The sequence below is a fragment of the Perognathus longimembris genome, chromosome 2 (assembly GCF_023159225.1).
Source record: "Perognathus longimembris pacificus isolate PPM17 chromosome 2, ASM2315922v1, whole genome shotgun sequence".
In the NCBI taxonomy this organism is placed as follows: Eukaryota; Metazoa; Chordata; class Mammalia; order Rodentia; family Heteromyidae; genus Perognathus; species Perognathus longimembris.
This window is the reverse complement of record NC_063162.1, coordinates 66,939,136-66,954,432: the sequence shown is the minus strand read 5'-3', so window position 1 is coordinate 66,954,432 and position 15,297 is coordinate 66,939,136. Positions and strand designations below refer to the sequence as shown.

The 15,297-nt window shown below is 48.5% G+C and overlaps 1 protein-coding gene across 1 annotated transcript in view; it reads left to right on the top strand.

Moving 5' to 3' along the window:
• Pkd1l1 (polycystin 1 like 1, transient receptor potential channel interacting) overlaps nt 1-15,297 on the top strand; it is a 97,713-nt gene that overhangs the window by 14,923 nt on the left and 67,493 nt on the right. Inside the window, exons 9-14 of the mRNA XM_048337025.1 lie at nt 519-725; nt 4,140-4,321; nt 5,892-6,113; nt 9,042-9,202; nt 13,152-13,493; nt 14,149-14,208. Of these exons, the coding sequence (XP_048192982.1) occupies nt 519-725; nt 4,140-4,321; nt 5,892-6,113; nt 9,042-9,202; nt 13,152-13,493; nt 14,149-14,208 (1,174 nt within the window). The remainder of the gene's footprint in view (nt 1-518; nt 726-4,139; nt 4,322-5,891; nt 6,114-9,041; nt 9,203-13,151; nt 13,494-14,148; nt 14,209-15,297) is intronic.

Below are 15,297 nucleotides of genomic sequence, written 5' to 3'. Positions count from 1 at the left end.
TGGACTCAGGGCCTGAGCACTGTCCCTGGCTTCTTTTTGCTCAAGGCTAGCACTCTGCCACTTGAGCCACAGTGCCACTTCTGGCCGTTTTCTAGATATGTGGTGCTGGAGAATTGAACCCAGGGCTTCATGTATATGAGGCGAGCTCTCTTGCCACTAGGCCATATTCCCAGCCCCTTGGCTAATTATTTTGATATAAAAGTCTCATGGACTTTTCTACCTGAGTTGGCTTCAAAACTTGATCCTCAATCTCACCCTCCTCAGACCTCACTCCTAGCTGGGTTACAGGAGTGAGTCACAGCTTATACTTTCTTCTTGTTTTCAGATGTTTGCTTTCTATGTTTAGCGTAAAATAGATGAAGTATTTGTTGGGCTGGATCTATAGTCAAACCTTGGGTCCCATCCTATATCTTTGCAAACAAATAATTGAAGATTTCTTCCTGGGTGTCTCTAGTTGTTTTCAGTGTCATTGTAGACAGAGGGCATATGACAGGACATCTTCTCCTGTCGATCCTCAGATGTGGCGGTCTCAGCCTCTGAGACTGGAAGTGACATTTGAAGCTGCTGTCCTCTGTGACATCTCCCAAGGTATTTCTTACACCTGGAACATTCTAGACTCCCAGAGGTCTCTTGTAGTCCTTCCTGCTGGCATCAACACTCACAGACAGACCATCCTGCTGCCGAGCTACACACTGGATTGTGGGAACTACACTGCCATTGCCAAGGTCAGTCAAGGTTGGCTCTCTCACTGCCCCTCCTGCTGGACCAGGGAACAGGACTTCCCACCAGCCCATCATTCCAACCTGAGCCTCTTCTGTCTAACAAAAAGGTTTTTTGTTTTTTTTAAGTCATGGATAGGATTTTAAGAAAAATATTTCCTGTCCTGGGAGAACCTATGTTCCACTGTTGGCCAAGTAAGCAATGAAACAACAACAACAACAAACCTCCCCGAATGCCCCCATTACTGCGGCTTGAACTCAGGGTCAGGCACTGTCTTTTAGCTTTTTTGCTCAAGGTTAGCACTCTACCACTCGAACCACTTTTGGCTTTTTGCTGGGTTAATTGGAGATAAGCATCTCATGGGTTTTCCTGCCCAAGCTGGCTTTGAACCACAATCCTCATATCTCAGCCTCCTGAGTAGCTGGGATTATAGGTATGAATCACAGGTGCTGAGCTTCCTTCTAGATCTTTTAGCAAAATCTTCCTGTATACCTGCTTTGCATAAGATACAGGGTGTTCTGACCCTCTGCCAGTGCTCAGTACTCTCTGCTCAGTGCTCCATGCTCAGTGTTCTGGGCTCAGTGCTCAGTTTTGTTTGGAAAATAATAACAATACATGGATTCGAGAAGGAGGTTACTTCTTCTTTAAGGAGGGATGCTTTAAAGAGTCAATCATTGGTGTGGAACAAGGTGGACAGGGGAAAATATCTTGGGATAGTGGAGGGAGGGTTTGGGGTCAGAGGACAGCGAGGTAAAGAAGGCCTGACTGAGGTGGTACATCTGAAGACCACAGCAGGAACCCCTAAAATCTCTATCATGGAGTTCTTTTCCTCTTGAGGTAACAGGATCCTTGGTTCAAGCTGGTCCCAGGGTCCCTCAGCACGAAAGCTGGTCTCAGCACCAGCCAGGGAGGCTGGAGACCTGAGCCTGCACTGGCTGCCATTGAGAGACTGGTGCATCACATGTCCTCTCAGTCCTATGTTCACCTCAGGGTGAACTAGACCCCAATAATTGCCAGAGGACCCAGGCCATGTTTTGAGGGACATTCTGTTACTTGTAGTTAGTAGAAAAAAAATCTGCATCCAAGCCTGAGGCATACCTCTCTCTGAAAATACAAACTGAGGGAGAATTGCAAACAGGTGAAAGGTGGGGTGCTGGGAGAGTTCCCATAGTGAAGTTGAGAATACTCAGAGCCAGTAGTGTATGCCTGGAATTCCAGCACTTGGGAGGCTAACACGGATTATTAGGTTAAGGTCAGTTGGGGTTATACAAGTTCCTGTCTCCAAAAGAAGGGAGGAAGGAAGGAAAGAAGGAAGGAAGTAAAGAAGGAGATACTTAGAGTCTAAAACAGGTAACTACAGTGGAATGAAAAACAGAGAAGAGTAGTTGTAGGGGTGGGAAAGGAGCAGTGTGTATCATCATAACTAATAAGAATCAAAGGGAAGGCCAGGTTTGGTAGCTCATGCCTATAATTCCAGCTACTGGGAGGTATAGGAAGTATTATAGTCCAAGGCTGAACCTGGACAAAAATACAGACCCTATCCAAGAAGTAACAAAAACAAAAGGGGCTAGGGGCATGGCTCAAGTGGTAGAGCTCCTGCTTAGCCCTAAATACCAACATGAGGAGCACACTTATTGGGAAAAGCCAAAGAAATCTGTAGCACCAGATGAGTGAGTAGGAGGTCAGGCTACTCTTCGCTGCCTCAATGAACATCAAGTGGCTGCTCCTTCCTGAGTGCAGGCAGGGGAGGCACAGACAAATTGAGATGTTGAGCATTTGCATACACAGCCTGTGGAGGAGGTTAATAGAGACCCGAAGCAATAGAAGAGGTGGTTCACACCTAAGCAGTGACAGGGAGCTCTTAGGAGGAGTGGCTTGGAACATGAGGTCAAGTGCAGAACAAGGCAGGGAGTGGCTGGACATAAGCCCCAGTGGGGACTTCTCACAATGGCAGAAGCCCTGGGCTGGCTGACATTGGGGGCGGGGACATGGTGCCCATCCAGGCAGTGGGTAGTGGTTGAGGAGCTATGTGGAATCAATCCCAGGTGTTTGAGGGAGTGGAAATGGGGAGCAGTGAGTACGGTCCAGCTCAGAGAGGAGTGCAGAGGGAGAGAGGGGGCTGGGAAGATGTCTTCATGGATGAAAGGAAAGAAAGGACTCAAAAATGCATCAGTGAAAGAGGCAAGGACTCTAGAGAGCAGCCAGCTCTCAGCAGCAGCTGAGACCCGGGGTAAACAGCACAAGTTAGAATGAGTGTTTTCAATGGGATGAAGCTTTTTAATGGACATTTGGATGGTCCTGGGGTTTGAGCCCAGGGCCTTGCACTTGCTAGACAGACACTCTACCACTTGGATCAGGTCTTGTAAAATGTTTCGTAATTAATATTTGTTCTAAGCCTGGCATTGGTGGCTCATACTTGGAATCCTAGCTATTCAATAGTTTGCGATCTAAAGGATTGAGACTCTTATCTCAATTAACCAGCAAACACGCTGGACTGGAGGGGTGGTTCAAGCTGTAGAGTGGTAACTATGGCAAAAAAAAACCAAACCTGAGTGTGAGTCCTTTCTTGTTTTAGTTTTTTGTTTTGTTTTGTTTTGGGGTCAACACTGGGACTTGAACTCAGGACTTCACACTCCCACTTGGCTTTTTTTTTTGCTCAGGACTGGCACTCTGCCACTCAAGCCACTTTGCCACTTCCAGCTGTTGCTGATGAATTGGAGATAAGAGTTTCATGGACTTTCCTGCCTAGGGTGGCTTTGAACCTCGATTCTCAGATCTCAGCCTCCTGAATAGCTAGGATTATAGGTGTGAGCTATTGATACCTTGCTTGTAAACATTTCTTTCTTTTTTATTAAAATTTTTTTTTATGCTGATCCTGGGGCTTGAACGCATGGCCTGGGCACTGGCCCTGAGCTTTTTCACTTAAGGCTAGCACTCTACCATTTGAGCCATCATTCTACTTTCAGCTTTGGTGTGGGTTTCTTTTATTTTCTTTTTTCTTGTATGGGCTGGCTTTGAACTGAGATCTTCAGATCTCAGCCTCCTGAGTAGCTAGGATTAGAGGCATGAGCCACCAGTTCCTGGCTCATGAACATTTCTTAACTACCATTATATGTTTTGGTGTTAGAAAGAAGCTCAAAGGAAAGTAAAGAAGGCCAAGCCCATGTTAACACCATAGGCAGTTTGGGAGGAGGTTTGAAAGCTAAATCACACAGGTGACACTGTCATTAAACAGTGCTAGACAATACTGTGCATATTTTGTTTGTATTCCATTGGTCCCTGCCCTGTCTCTAATGGACGCATATGGGGTGGTTTATTTAGATAGCTGTGACAGGTTACCTGGGCAGAGATGATGCATCAGTGTGTGGGTTTCCTTTCTAGTATCTCCTGTGCGTTACCCCTTGTCTGTGGCCCCACAGGTGCAGATTGAGGGCAGCGTGGTACACAGCAACTACTGCGTGGCTTTGGAGGTGCGAGCCAGGGCTCCTGTCAGTGTGATCTCAGCGGGCACGCACCTATTTGTCCCCAGGGTTTCTCCTGTCCCCATAGTCCTCAGTGGGTCCCACTCCTATGACCCTGACAACCCAGGCGCCACTCTCAGGTGAGGCCATGGAAGTGTGTGTGTGTGACAACCCTGGTGCCACTCTCAGATGAGGCCATGGAAGTGTGTGTGTGTATATGAGTGTGACAACCAGGTGCTGTTCTCAGGTGAGGCCATGGAAGTGTGTGTGTATGTGTGTGTGTGTGTGTGTGTGTGTGTGTGTGTGTGAAGAGGCACGTAGACATTAACCTTTTTGTTTCTCTCCTAAGAGAGGTCTGTGTGTGAGTACCTAGAATCCTGTGTCATTTATTATATCCCAGTATCTTTTAGATCTATGAAAATGACTTTTTACCATGGTGTTGAAAAAGTGGCTTAGCATAGTCGGGTTGTGAATTTCCTGCCTGAGATGCCTGCTTGGTGCGTGGTAGATGTGGGACCCCAGGACTCCTTTCTCACTGCTGATGCCTGGCCCCAGGCAAGGTGTATTCCCAGTCCCAAGACTTGCTCAGTCTCCTGACTCCATCAGACTTGGGTCATTGCCAGTGTCTCGCAGCCCCTGCCCCCCTCAGGGGACTCACCAGTCAGCTCATGGACTCACCAGTCACCTCAGGGGACTCACCTGTTGCTCAGGGGACTCATCTCTCACCTCAGGGGTCTCACCTGTCACCCCACAGGACTCACCTGTCAGCTCAGGGGACTCATCCAGATCACTGTCACTCTGCACTGGGCTTCTGTCTGGACCCCTTTCCTGTGTCCCCAAACTCTCTGCCCCACAACCCGATTCTTCATATCCAGTTTCCCCATCTCTGCCCAGGGATCACCTTGGTGATTTCACTAGCCAGGCCAAGACCCTCAGCAGCATCTTGGACTCTCTCTCTCTCTGTGTTCTGTGTCTCACTCCATGTGTCTCTCTCTGTCTCTATCTCTTCTGTGTTCTGACTCTCTCTCTCTCTCTCTCTCTCTCTCTCTCTCTTTCTCTCTCTCTCTCTCTCTGGGTCCCTGTCTCTGTGCCTCTCTTACACACACACTCTCTCTCTCTGTATTCTCTCCATCTCTCAGCATGTGTCTCTGTCTCTGTCTGTCTCTCTCTCTCTTTCCACCTCCTCTGTGAAGAAACCTCACCAGGCTCCTTAGCCCTGGCTGCACACACCTCCCCTCCTTGCCTGTGTGAGCCTCGGTGCTTTGTTTGGCTCATGTCTGGATGACCTCTGCTCAGAGACCTCCACTCCTCTACGCTCTTCACAGCCTATTCTCCAAGGTAAGAGGATGGAGTCTTCTAGAACAGGCCAGAGCTTTATTTCATTGCTCTGGTTCTCCAGCAGTGAGGAGAGAGAGAGAAGAGAGAGGGGAGGGAGAAGAGAAGGAAGAGAGAGGAGAGAGATGGTATTTTCTAATGTGGTAGAGGTGTGAGCAGCTGGGGTCACCCCGTGCAGTGAGGGGGAGCAGCTCCCCCTCCCCCACAGGGTGGAGTCCAGGAAGCCAGGTGGGAGCCCGCCTGAGACCTGTCTACTCCTACCCTGCTTGCTGATATTGGAAGATGAGGGGCATGGTCTCTTCCCATCCCACATGCCCTCATTACACATGCTGGTGCCTGACCTCAGCCTCTGTCCCTTCAATGGCTCTCTGACAGATATCTCTGGGCATGCAGCATTGCCAGCTCACCTGGACAGCCCTGCTTTGACAACGCCACTCTCCACCCGCTGGACACCAGAGCTCCCACTGTGTCCTTCCCGGCCAGGTGGCTCAGTGGATGCTGTGACCAGTTCCTCATGACCCTGACCGTCTCCAGTGGTGGCCGGAACTCTTCTGAGGCCCAGGTGTTCCTGTCTACCCGCACTGACCCAGACTTCAGGTATCCATGCTCTGGTCTAAGCACTCAGCTCTCCTGGCCCATCCAGGAGCAGGCAGGCAGCCAGGAAAGCGATGGCACTCACCGAGAACATTTCTGGGTTGGGTCTCCTGCAAGCCTGACTGCTAACAAGAAGGGAGATGGAAACTGAGTCCCTGTTCTAGGCTGAGCCTTGAGCAGCTTTCCAGGCAAGAGGGACCCTGAGTCTGTGGGGCCTCGGCAGGATCACTTCTGTCAGAGCAGCTGTCCCCAGGAGAGGAGAATGTTCTAGAACTTTGGTCCAACGATGGAGGTCTCAAAGGCTTGGGAGCCTTCCAACATTGCAGGGCTAGTGGGACACCAGCATGGAGTAGGTGTGACGTGAGACCATGCAGGGACAGAGAAATGCTGTGACTAAAAACCCACACGTCCCCAGCACCATAGCCAGCATAGCACCTATGGGCCTGGTCCAGCCCCAGGGCCCAGGCTAGGGTCAGGAGGCTGTGGCACTTCCGTTTTTTTCTGTCAAGGGGCTGGGTCACTAGGCTACTATGCAAGGGTACAGGCCAGGGGCCCCCATTCTTCAGAGGTGGCACGAGATTGTACCATACTACTCAGAATGACACACTCTGTGTGTGTGTGTGTGTGTGCGCGCGCGCGTGCATGCTGGTTGGTCCTGGGGCTTGAACTCAGAGCCTGAGTACTATCCCTGAACTTCTTTGTTCAAGGCTAGTGCTCTACCACTTGAGCCACAGCTCCACTTCTGGCTTCTTTAGTGCTTTATTGTTGGTAAGAGTCTCATGCACTTTCCTGAGCAGGCTGACTTTGAACTGTGATCTTCAGGTCTCGGCCTCTTATGTGGCTGGGATTGCAGGTATGAGCCACTGGTCCCACAGAATGGCACCACTAAAGCTTATGAATTATTTGTATTTGGAATTCTCCACCTACTATTTTAGACTTGGTTGAGCAGACATAACTGAAATTGCAGGAAACAAAGCCCTGGGCCAGGGAGACTGCAGTATACATGTCCACACATAAGCACATGAAGGCAGTAGGCCTCGCTCCCCACAGGGGAACTGGGGGTTACACAATGAGGCTGAGGTGTGTGCATGGGTGTAGGTCAAGGACAAAGGGAACACTGTATAGCACCTGCAGTCTCTCCAGCACCGTCCACAGTCCCCCTCAGCCCTGCAGGAAACAAACCCATGAGATAAGGAGGCTTTAGCAGGCTCTAGCCGTCCGGAGGCATCTTGAGGAGCCACCATTTCAGAGAGAGCCTTGGGAATCCATGGAGTAAATAGACTAAATTTGTGGTGACATGGGGGCTGTGTTCAGGGCATGTGGGGACGCCTTCGTGAAGGTGGGTGTGGGCTTAGAGACATGTGAGGCCTGGAGTTGCGTGGATAGACGGCCGACGATGCCCCAGGGAGGTCTCAGAGGGTCGAGGCCTCTGCCTAGCCTTTGGAACCTATTTCTTTATGTAAAAAAATAAGTGAAAGTGAGGACACATTGAGGTAGAGTCCAAGAAAGTTTATTAAGCAAAGGAAAGATACACAACTAGTAGGTCTGAGGAGTGTTTAATGTCCTGGATATTTATGGCATAGAAATAGGTTGGGGGGAGGCAGCTCAAATTCACCCTAGAACAAGTGTTCCCCTTTTTCTCACAGCTGGCACCTTTAATAGCTCTTTCTGCTACATTTTTTATCAAGTGGTCACAGAGACTTTTAAGACTGATCTCACTAAAACACTGGTCCGTAATATCTGGGCATCCCTTCAAAGGAAAGATGGAGTTTGCTATATGAGCCCTTTAAGATGGGAGTCCATCCTTGATATAAGGAAATCCTTTCAACACAATTTGAGCAAGAGGAGCCATTTTCCCAAGTGTTTGTATGGATAAGTATGTCTTTCCTATAGATAGACTTGCTCAGTTTCCAGAGTACACTAATTATCTTGTGCAAATAGGCAAAGTCAGAAGGCAAGGTCAGGGGGAGAACTTCTGTTTTTCTTCTTTTCTTTCTCTCCTTTTCTCCTTCCGTATCTTCCTCCCTTCTTCCCTTCCTACTAATACCACAGTTTATGAGAAAATATAAAGCTTTAAGCAAAGAATTAGTATTTCTGTGTTTCTAATATTTCTGTGTTTCTTTTTTTTTTTTTGGCCAGTCCTGGGCCTTGGACTCAGGGCCTGAGCACTGTCCCTGGCTTCTTCCCGCTCAAGGCTAGCACTCTGCCACTTGAGCCACAGCGCCGCTTCTGGCCGTTTTCTGTATATGTGGTGCTGGGGAATTGAACCTAGGGCCTCGTGTATCCGAGGCAGGCACTCTTGCCACTAGGCTATATCCCCAGCCCCTAATATTTCTGTGTTTCTAATATAGCTACTCATTAATACAGTATTCACCCTGATTTCCTGGCTTTCCATACCTCACTCTCCTGATCACTCCTGCATCCAGTCATGGATCTGTGTGGGTTGTGGATACTTGGGGGCATCCGCCTGTGCCTCAGTGGCCCCATCCACGGAGGAAGCAGAGCCCAGGCAGATGCCAGTAGTGGAGGTTGTTGGCTTGGAATGGTCCAGATAAGGGTTGCATTGCAGAGGTGAAGTAAGCCTGAGGTGAGGTGATGGGGAAGGTGATCAGGGGAGGGGAGAGCTCGGAGGGGGACTCCTCTACAGAGAGAAGGCTCAGGGCCAGGGTTAACAAGGCCCAGTGCCCTGTGACTCGGAGGAAGTCACACAGTATCTCTGAACATGGTGCTCGTGTATGCATGCTATGTTGTGTCCCCCAGGATGCCCTGGGTCACCTGACATGCAGCTCCTCACATGGGCCACGACACCCCACTCATCCCACCCGACATCAAGCCAACAGGGGTGATTCAAGCGTGGCCAGCCTGAATAAAATATGGCCAAAGAAGCTTCCTTTGTTTTCTTAAGCCACCAGACTGTTTTCTCTGCTCCAGATTCATCCATCTCTTCTGGGTGGACTTTAAAGACATCCATGTCAACTGGAATGAAGAACTTTCTCTCCAAGCTGTGTGTGAGCACTGTGAAGACATCCATGATGTCTCTTACTCCTGGGATCTCTTCTTAGTCAATGCAACAGAAAAGAGTAGGATGGAAGGTAAAATGATGACTTGCCTCATTTTGTGTATGGAGGAACAGGCTCAGGGCTATTCTGAGATTGCTAAGGCACCGGCTGACCCATGTGTCATCTGACTTGTCCCATTAGCCCTGCGAGTCCCCAGTACCTGTCCATGAGGAAGAGAGGGAGCTCCCAAAGGCTGCTTCTCATCCTCAGGGAGGATGGCCAGATGCAAATTTTACTGGTTTAAAGCCATACTCGGCTTGGAAAGGACCACAATATGGGAGTGACTCAGTGACCTGAGGGCCACATCCCTGCAAAGCTGTGGAGAATGTCTTTTGCCCTTCTTTCCTGGCATACAACTTTTAAATCCTTGCATCTTCAAAAGCAGTCTGTTAGGGCTGGCCAGGTGCTGGTGGCTTACACCTGTAATCCTAACTACTCAGGAAGCTGAGGGCAGGCAAATACAAGACTCTTCCCTCCAGTTACCACCAAAAAGCCTGAAGTAGAGATGTGGCTTAAGTGTTAGGGCACCAGTGAAAAAACCAAACAACAGAGCAATTCCTGAGTTCAAGTACCAGTTTTGATACACACACACACACACACACACACACACACACACACAAGAAGTTATCTTTTTCTGTATGCAAATGAACTTGAAAAGCCAGACTAAAGCCATTTTGAAGTCAGGCCCCACTTTACCATGCGAACCTGAGATAAGCAGTCCCTGTGAGCAAACCCAGGAAAAGCTTATTAGGGCCCAGCCGGGCAAGAACTCTAACTGCTGGGAATGCTTAACTCTTAACTGCCCCCAGAATGCCTCGAGCCCTGAGCCAATCAGATTTGTACCCCTGTCCTAATCTTGCTTGCTTGAACACCTGATTACTGTAACTTTGTTTTTTGTCTTGCTTGAACACTGGATGGCTGTAACTTTGTTTTTTGTCTTGCTTGAACACCTGATTGCTATAACTTTGTTTTTTGCCTTTATAAGCCCTGTGCAATCGCAGCTCGGGGCTTCCTCCTAACCTCCGCTATGTCAGTGGGTAGGACGAGGCCCAAGGTGCAGCTCGCTTGAATAAAGCCTTGCCTTGCTTTTGTACTTCGGAACATCTGAGTCTCGGTGGCCTTCTTGGTGGTCTTCTCGCGACTTGGCATAACAAACTGAACAGCTGAACGTTGGCTTGTGGCTTCATGATAAGGCTTGGTTCCCCCACAAAGACCAAGTCACGATTAGAGTTGAGACTTTCATCCCCACCCTCAACCTCCTAGTAGAGGGAAGGGCTGGTTAGATTTGTCACCAATGATTAGTGGTTTAACCAATCATACCTCAGTAAGGAGGCCTCCATAAAATCCCCAAAGACAGGGTTTCTAGACCTTTCCAAGAGCCGAGAACATGGAAGTTCCTGGAGGGCAAAGCCTCAGAGAGGGCCTGGCAAGCTCCTGGCCTTTCCCTCACACCTCACCCAGTGCATCCCACCAGCTGTATCTTTTGTGATACACTTTATAATAGGTAAACATAATCATTTTTCCAAGTTCCTGGAACTGCTCAAGCAAATTAGTTGAGCCTTAGGAGGTGATTGTGGGAAGCCCAATTTGTAGCTGATGCGTCAGAAAGCCAGGTTCAACCATCGGGTGCACCTGAAATGGGGACAGTCTTGTGGACGAACCCTCAACCTCTGTGAGGTGATGCCATGTGTGATGTCTACCTCCAGATAGTGTGAGAACTGAATCAATCAAGGACACCAGCTGGTTGGCTGCAGAATTGCTTGCATGCTTGCTTGCAGATGGGGAGAATCACGGAAGTGATCTGTGCCATTAGAGTCAAGTAGGGAGAACTGACTCTGTCTTCTGCTCCAGCCCCTTGAGATCTCCATCCTTTGGGGAGGCTGTCCAGGTGATGGTCTAGCTGTGGTCCTTACCTGGCACTGCCAGAAGGTAACTTCCCACAGCTGGTGATGCCAAGGTTCTGTTTTCTTGGGTGAAAGATGGGATTCTCACTTGTTCATCTCAAAGGCAAGCTGAGGTACATCAAGGTGGGCACAAAGTGTGGATTCAAACCCAAATGAGGATGGCCACCTGGGAAGACACTAATTCCAGGAGTCAAATGGCATTGGAATGGGTCTGGGTCTTTATAGATGCAACAAAAGAACAAGAGAGTTTTGCAGCAAGCTGGTTACAAGCGCAATGTCTGACAAGCATAGCCCAGGGCATGGGTAGGCCCCTGCTGATGCAGTAGGATCCAGTCCAGAATTGCAGGGAGCAGGAAGGGCTGTGGTCAGGATTCTTTTTTATTTTATTTATTTTTAAAAATTATCTTTAAGTAGTTGTACGGGGTGGTGGTGGTGGTGTTAATTCAACATGTCTTTTAATGAGTTATAATGAATCTTGATCAATGTCACCCCTTCCTTCTTACCCATCTATCCCAGCCTGCCAATCTTCTCAAGTTACCTGGTTTCATTTTCACATAGGGTCATAGATTATTATGACTGCCCACGCTTTCTCTCTACATTGTCTACCCCCCGTCCCCCCCCCCCCCCCGCGTCCTTCCCTGCTCCAGACTACACAGATTTCAGCTTCTTGGTATTCTTTTTTCTAGGCTGTAAGTTAGTTGTTCAAAGGAGTTACACCATTGCAGTCTTCCCCTACATAGACCACACTTCAGTCAATTTATTTGTATGCATAGGCATATGACCCCATATATGTTTTATATGTTTTAATATACATATAACTTCCATATATGAGATAAAACCCATGCCCTTTGTTTCTCTGAGCCTGATTTACTTCATGAGCCTGACTTACTTCACTTGATTTTTTTTCAAGGTTCCTGAAAATGGCATAAAATTATTCTTTCTAGTGGACTGTCTCTGTGTGTGTGCACATGCGCACTATATACATATGGATATCACATTATCTTCTTGTCAGGGGCAGGATTATTTATCTCTTCTTAGAGTCAGGGTCTGCTGAGACCAGCCACCTCGGGTCAAAATGACCTGGGTGACTGTGGTCTCATGTTTGCCCACATTGGGCCTTTTGTTACCTTGTTCTTGACCCATTCTTTCTCCTATGGCATCACAGAGTGGTATCGGGGCTAAAGAGAATGACTGTGGCAATGCTCCTAGTGGCAATGAGCACTTAAGGGTAAACCAGGATTGAGATGTAGCCCTCTCCCCATTCCCATGGTGGTGACTGTGTTCAGGGAGGTGTCTCTGGTGGCAAACAGAGGAGCTTTGTCTCTATCCAGGCAGTGAGCTCCTACACCACAGCGCCTGCCAACCCTGCTGGCCACCGGCCACGCCTGTTCAATCCATTCAGTGGAGCCATAGGAAGATCCAGATGGCTTCAGCAGCTCGGGGACACAGATGCCAAGTGCAACTGCATCCTTCATTGCAGGAGACACACTTGTAACCAAGTTAAAATTCCCCAGAGCCCAGGCTGCATGGGCTAGAGAATCTTGAAGTTAAATTTCAGCAAGGCCAGTGATTGCCCAAGGTGGATGTGTTCAAAGAATTGGACTTCCCCATGGCCCAAAGCAATAGCTGACAGTATCGGAGATCATTTATATGTCCATGACTTCTGTTGTTGTTTTGCTATAAGCCCTTTGTCATAAATTCTAACAATAACTTTTAGAAATATTGGACTAGATTCTTACTGTCAGGTAGGAGAGTGAAAATCAGGAGAAACTTCTTATGCCCAAAATTGTTCTAGAATATAGCAGAGTCAACTGTGCTGGGGTACAGAGGCCTCCCTGGTGTGTGTGTGGAGCCTGGGAGAGCAAACTCCAGAGGGTAGAGCGGTGGTGACTTCCTGTTTCCATGTGCTCCTGTTGTGTCCAGTGTTGGCCTCCAAACCACCAGGTGGCGCTCACACCCCTTTATCACCCAAGTCGCATGGGGTTTGTTCAAAGCAGACATGCTCTTTCTACCTGTCAACTTTTTGAAAAGACAGATGGTTGTTCCAGAATTTTAACACTGTCCTGTCTGTATCTAAGTTCCTTTTTGTAGCACCGTGGGGCTGCTGGGTGCCTCGGCCCTTGAGGCTGCTTTGAAGTCATCGGAGTCCAATCTACAGGCGGCAGATCCAAACATGGCAGATGGTGATGGAAGACCCACACTGTCCTCACAGGGGCCTTCACTCTCCACCCTAGCCCCACTAATCATTTCTGTCATGGAGAGCCTGTCCTTGGAATCCACAAGAGATGGTCACTATATTCCCACTGCTGGTGATACCATGGCCCCAGGGGAGTCTCCTGAGGATGGTCGGAAGAGCCCAGAGTCAGAGTCCCTGGCAGAGCGAGACTGGACCCTGCCCAGCTCCTCCTCTTCCCTGGATGGTATGTGTCACCATAGGAACACGCCGTCTTCACAGCTCAGCATCAGGGTGGCCTCCAAAGGAGAACTCTCACCCACCTCAGAGAGACCTGGTTTCACAGTCCACATTTGTAAATTGTGGTTTTAGTTGAAATATGATTGAGCCTGGCACTCACTGGTGGCTTATGCCTGCCATCCTAGCCATTCAGCAGGCTGAGATCAGAGGCTCTCAATTTAAAGCCAGCCTGGGCAGTCTGTGAGACTCTTTTCTCCAATTAATCAGCAAAAATCTCAAGCGGTAGAGCACAGACTTGAACAAAAAGCCAAGCAAGATGCTGGGAGCTGATGGGTCATGCTTATAATCCTAGAAACTCAGGAGGCAGAGATCTGAGGTGAGTATCATAGTTTGAAAGCAGCCCAGGCAAGAAAGTCTATGGGACTCTTATCTCCAATTAAACACCCAAAAGCCAGAAATGGAGCTGTAGCTCAAGCAGTAGAGCACTAGCCTTGAGCACAAAAGCTCAGGGACAATACCCAGGTCCTGAGTTCAAGGCCCACAACCAGCACCATAAAAAAAAAGCAAAGCAAGAGCATGAGACCTAGAGTTCAAGCTTCAGTAAAGGTATATAAATATTTTTTTTAAAAAAAGAAATGTTGTTATTCTGTCTTCTCACATAGATTTTGAAGCTTATTACAGCGACATCCAAGAAGCAGTGCCATCCCAGGGAAGACAGCCAGGTGATTGCTCCTGTGATCTCTCCTCTGTCCAGGCGGGCTTTGTATCTCCTCTTCCCCACACCCACTTCTGGAATCCCAGTTCACCACGCTTCTCCCTCATACCCAAGCCACCGCAGCACACCAGAGTTAAAGGGCAATAGGCTGGCCCATACTCTCACCCGCCAGAGTTCTCCTACCTGTTTGAAGCAGGTGGCATCTGATCTAATACTGTTTAGCTGTGCCTGTCTCTTTAAGAAAAGCTTTTATGGCCAGCTTGCACTTGTGTCTCCAGAATGGGCTCAGCACCTACTGCATCAGCATGCAGTGAGTCCACCTTTGGGGGAATCGATGATCGGAGGATGATTTGTTGGTTCATCAAGTGAACAGGAGTGAATGACTGGTTGGTGTTTAGAGGATAGATGGGCAATGAGTGAATGATGGATCTATCTTTCTAGTGATCAGGTAGATGATCAGAGAATGGCTCGTCAACTGAAGGACTTAGTAGATGATTTATTTGTACCCCGAGTGACTGATTCATGTGGGGTGAATAGAACAGTGAGTGGATGTGTTGTGTTTCTGATTCGCTGTAGTGTTTTCTTTGATGGTCATCTTCAACTGCCTCCAATGTTCTGGATCCTTTGGCCCTCCTCATGCTCCTTTCTATGTGATGAGGCAGAGGAGAGACTTAGAAAAGCAAATCAGTTATACTTCCAGATTGTGGAAACAGGTGTGGCCCACAGACAGGGCCTGGAAGGGTGCCTAAGAGTGGTCAGGAGGTGGAAGACAGGCGTGAGGGAAAGCTGAGGCTGAGCCTCAGGGGGGTTTCTGAGGGAGGGGTGAGTAAGGCTACAGGCGGATTAGAATTTGCTAATAGGAATCATTTCAGTGGGCTCAACCAGGATAGAAACTCTGGCTGTGGCTCTGGCAGTTTGCATTTCCGAGATCTGCCCCTGGTTATCGCTGAGAATTGACTAGCTCTAGAGACCTCCACCAGAACTTATTTTTGGTGCTGATTTGGGTGTAGGTTTGATTTGGGATATCAAAAGATCATAATGTACAGAATGTTTTAGAAGTTTTACAATTTATTCACGTTTACACTGAATGGATGAA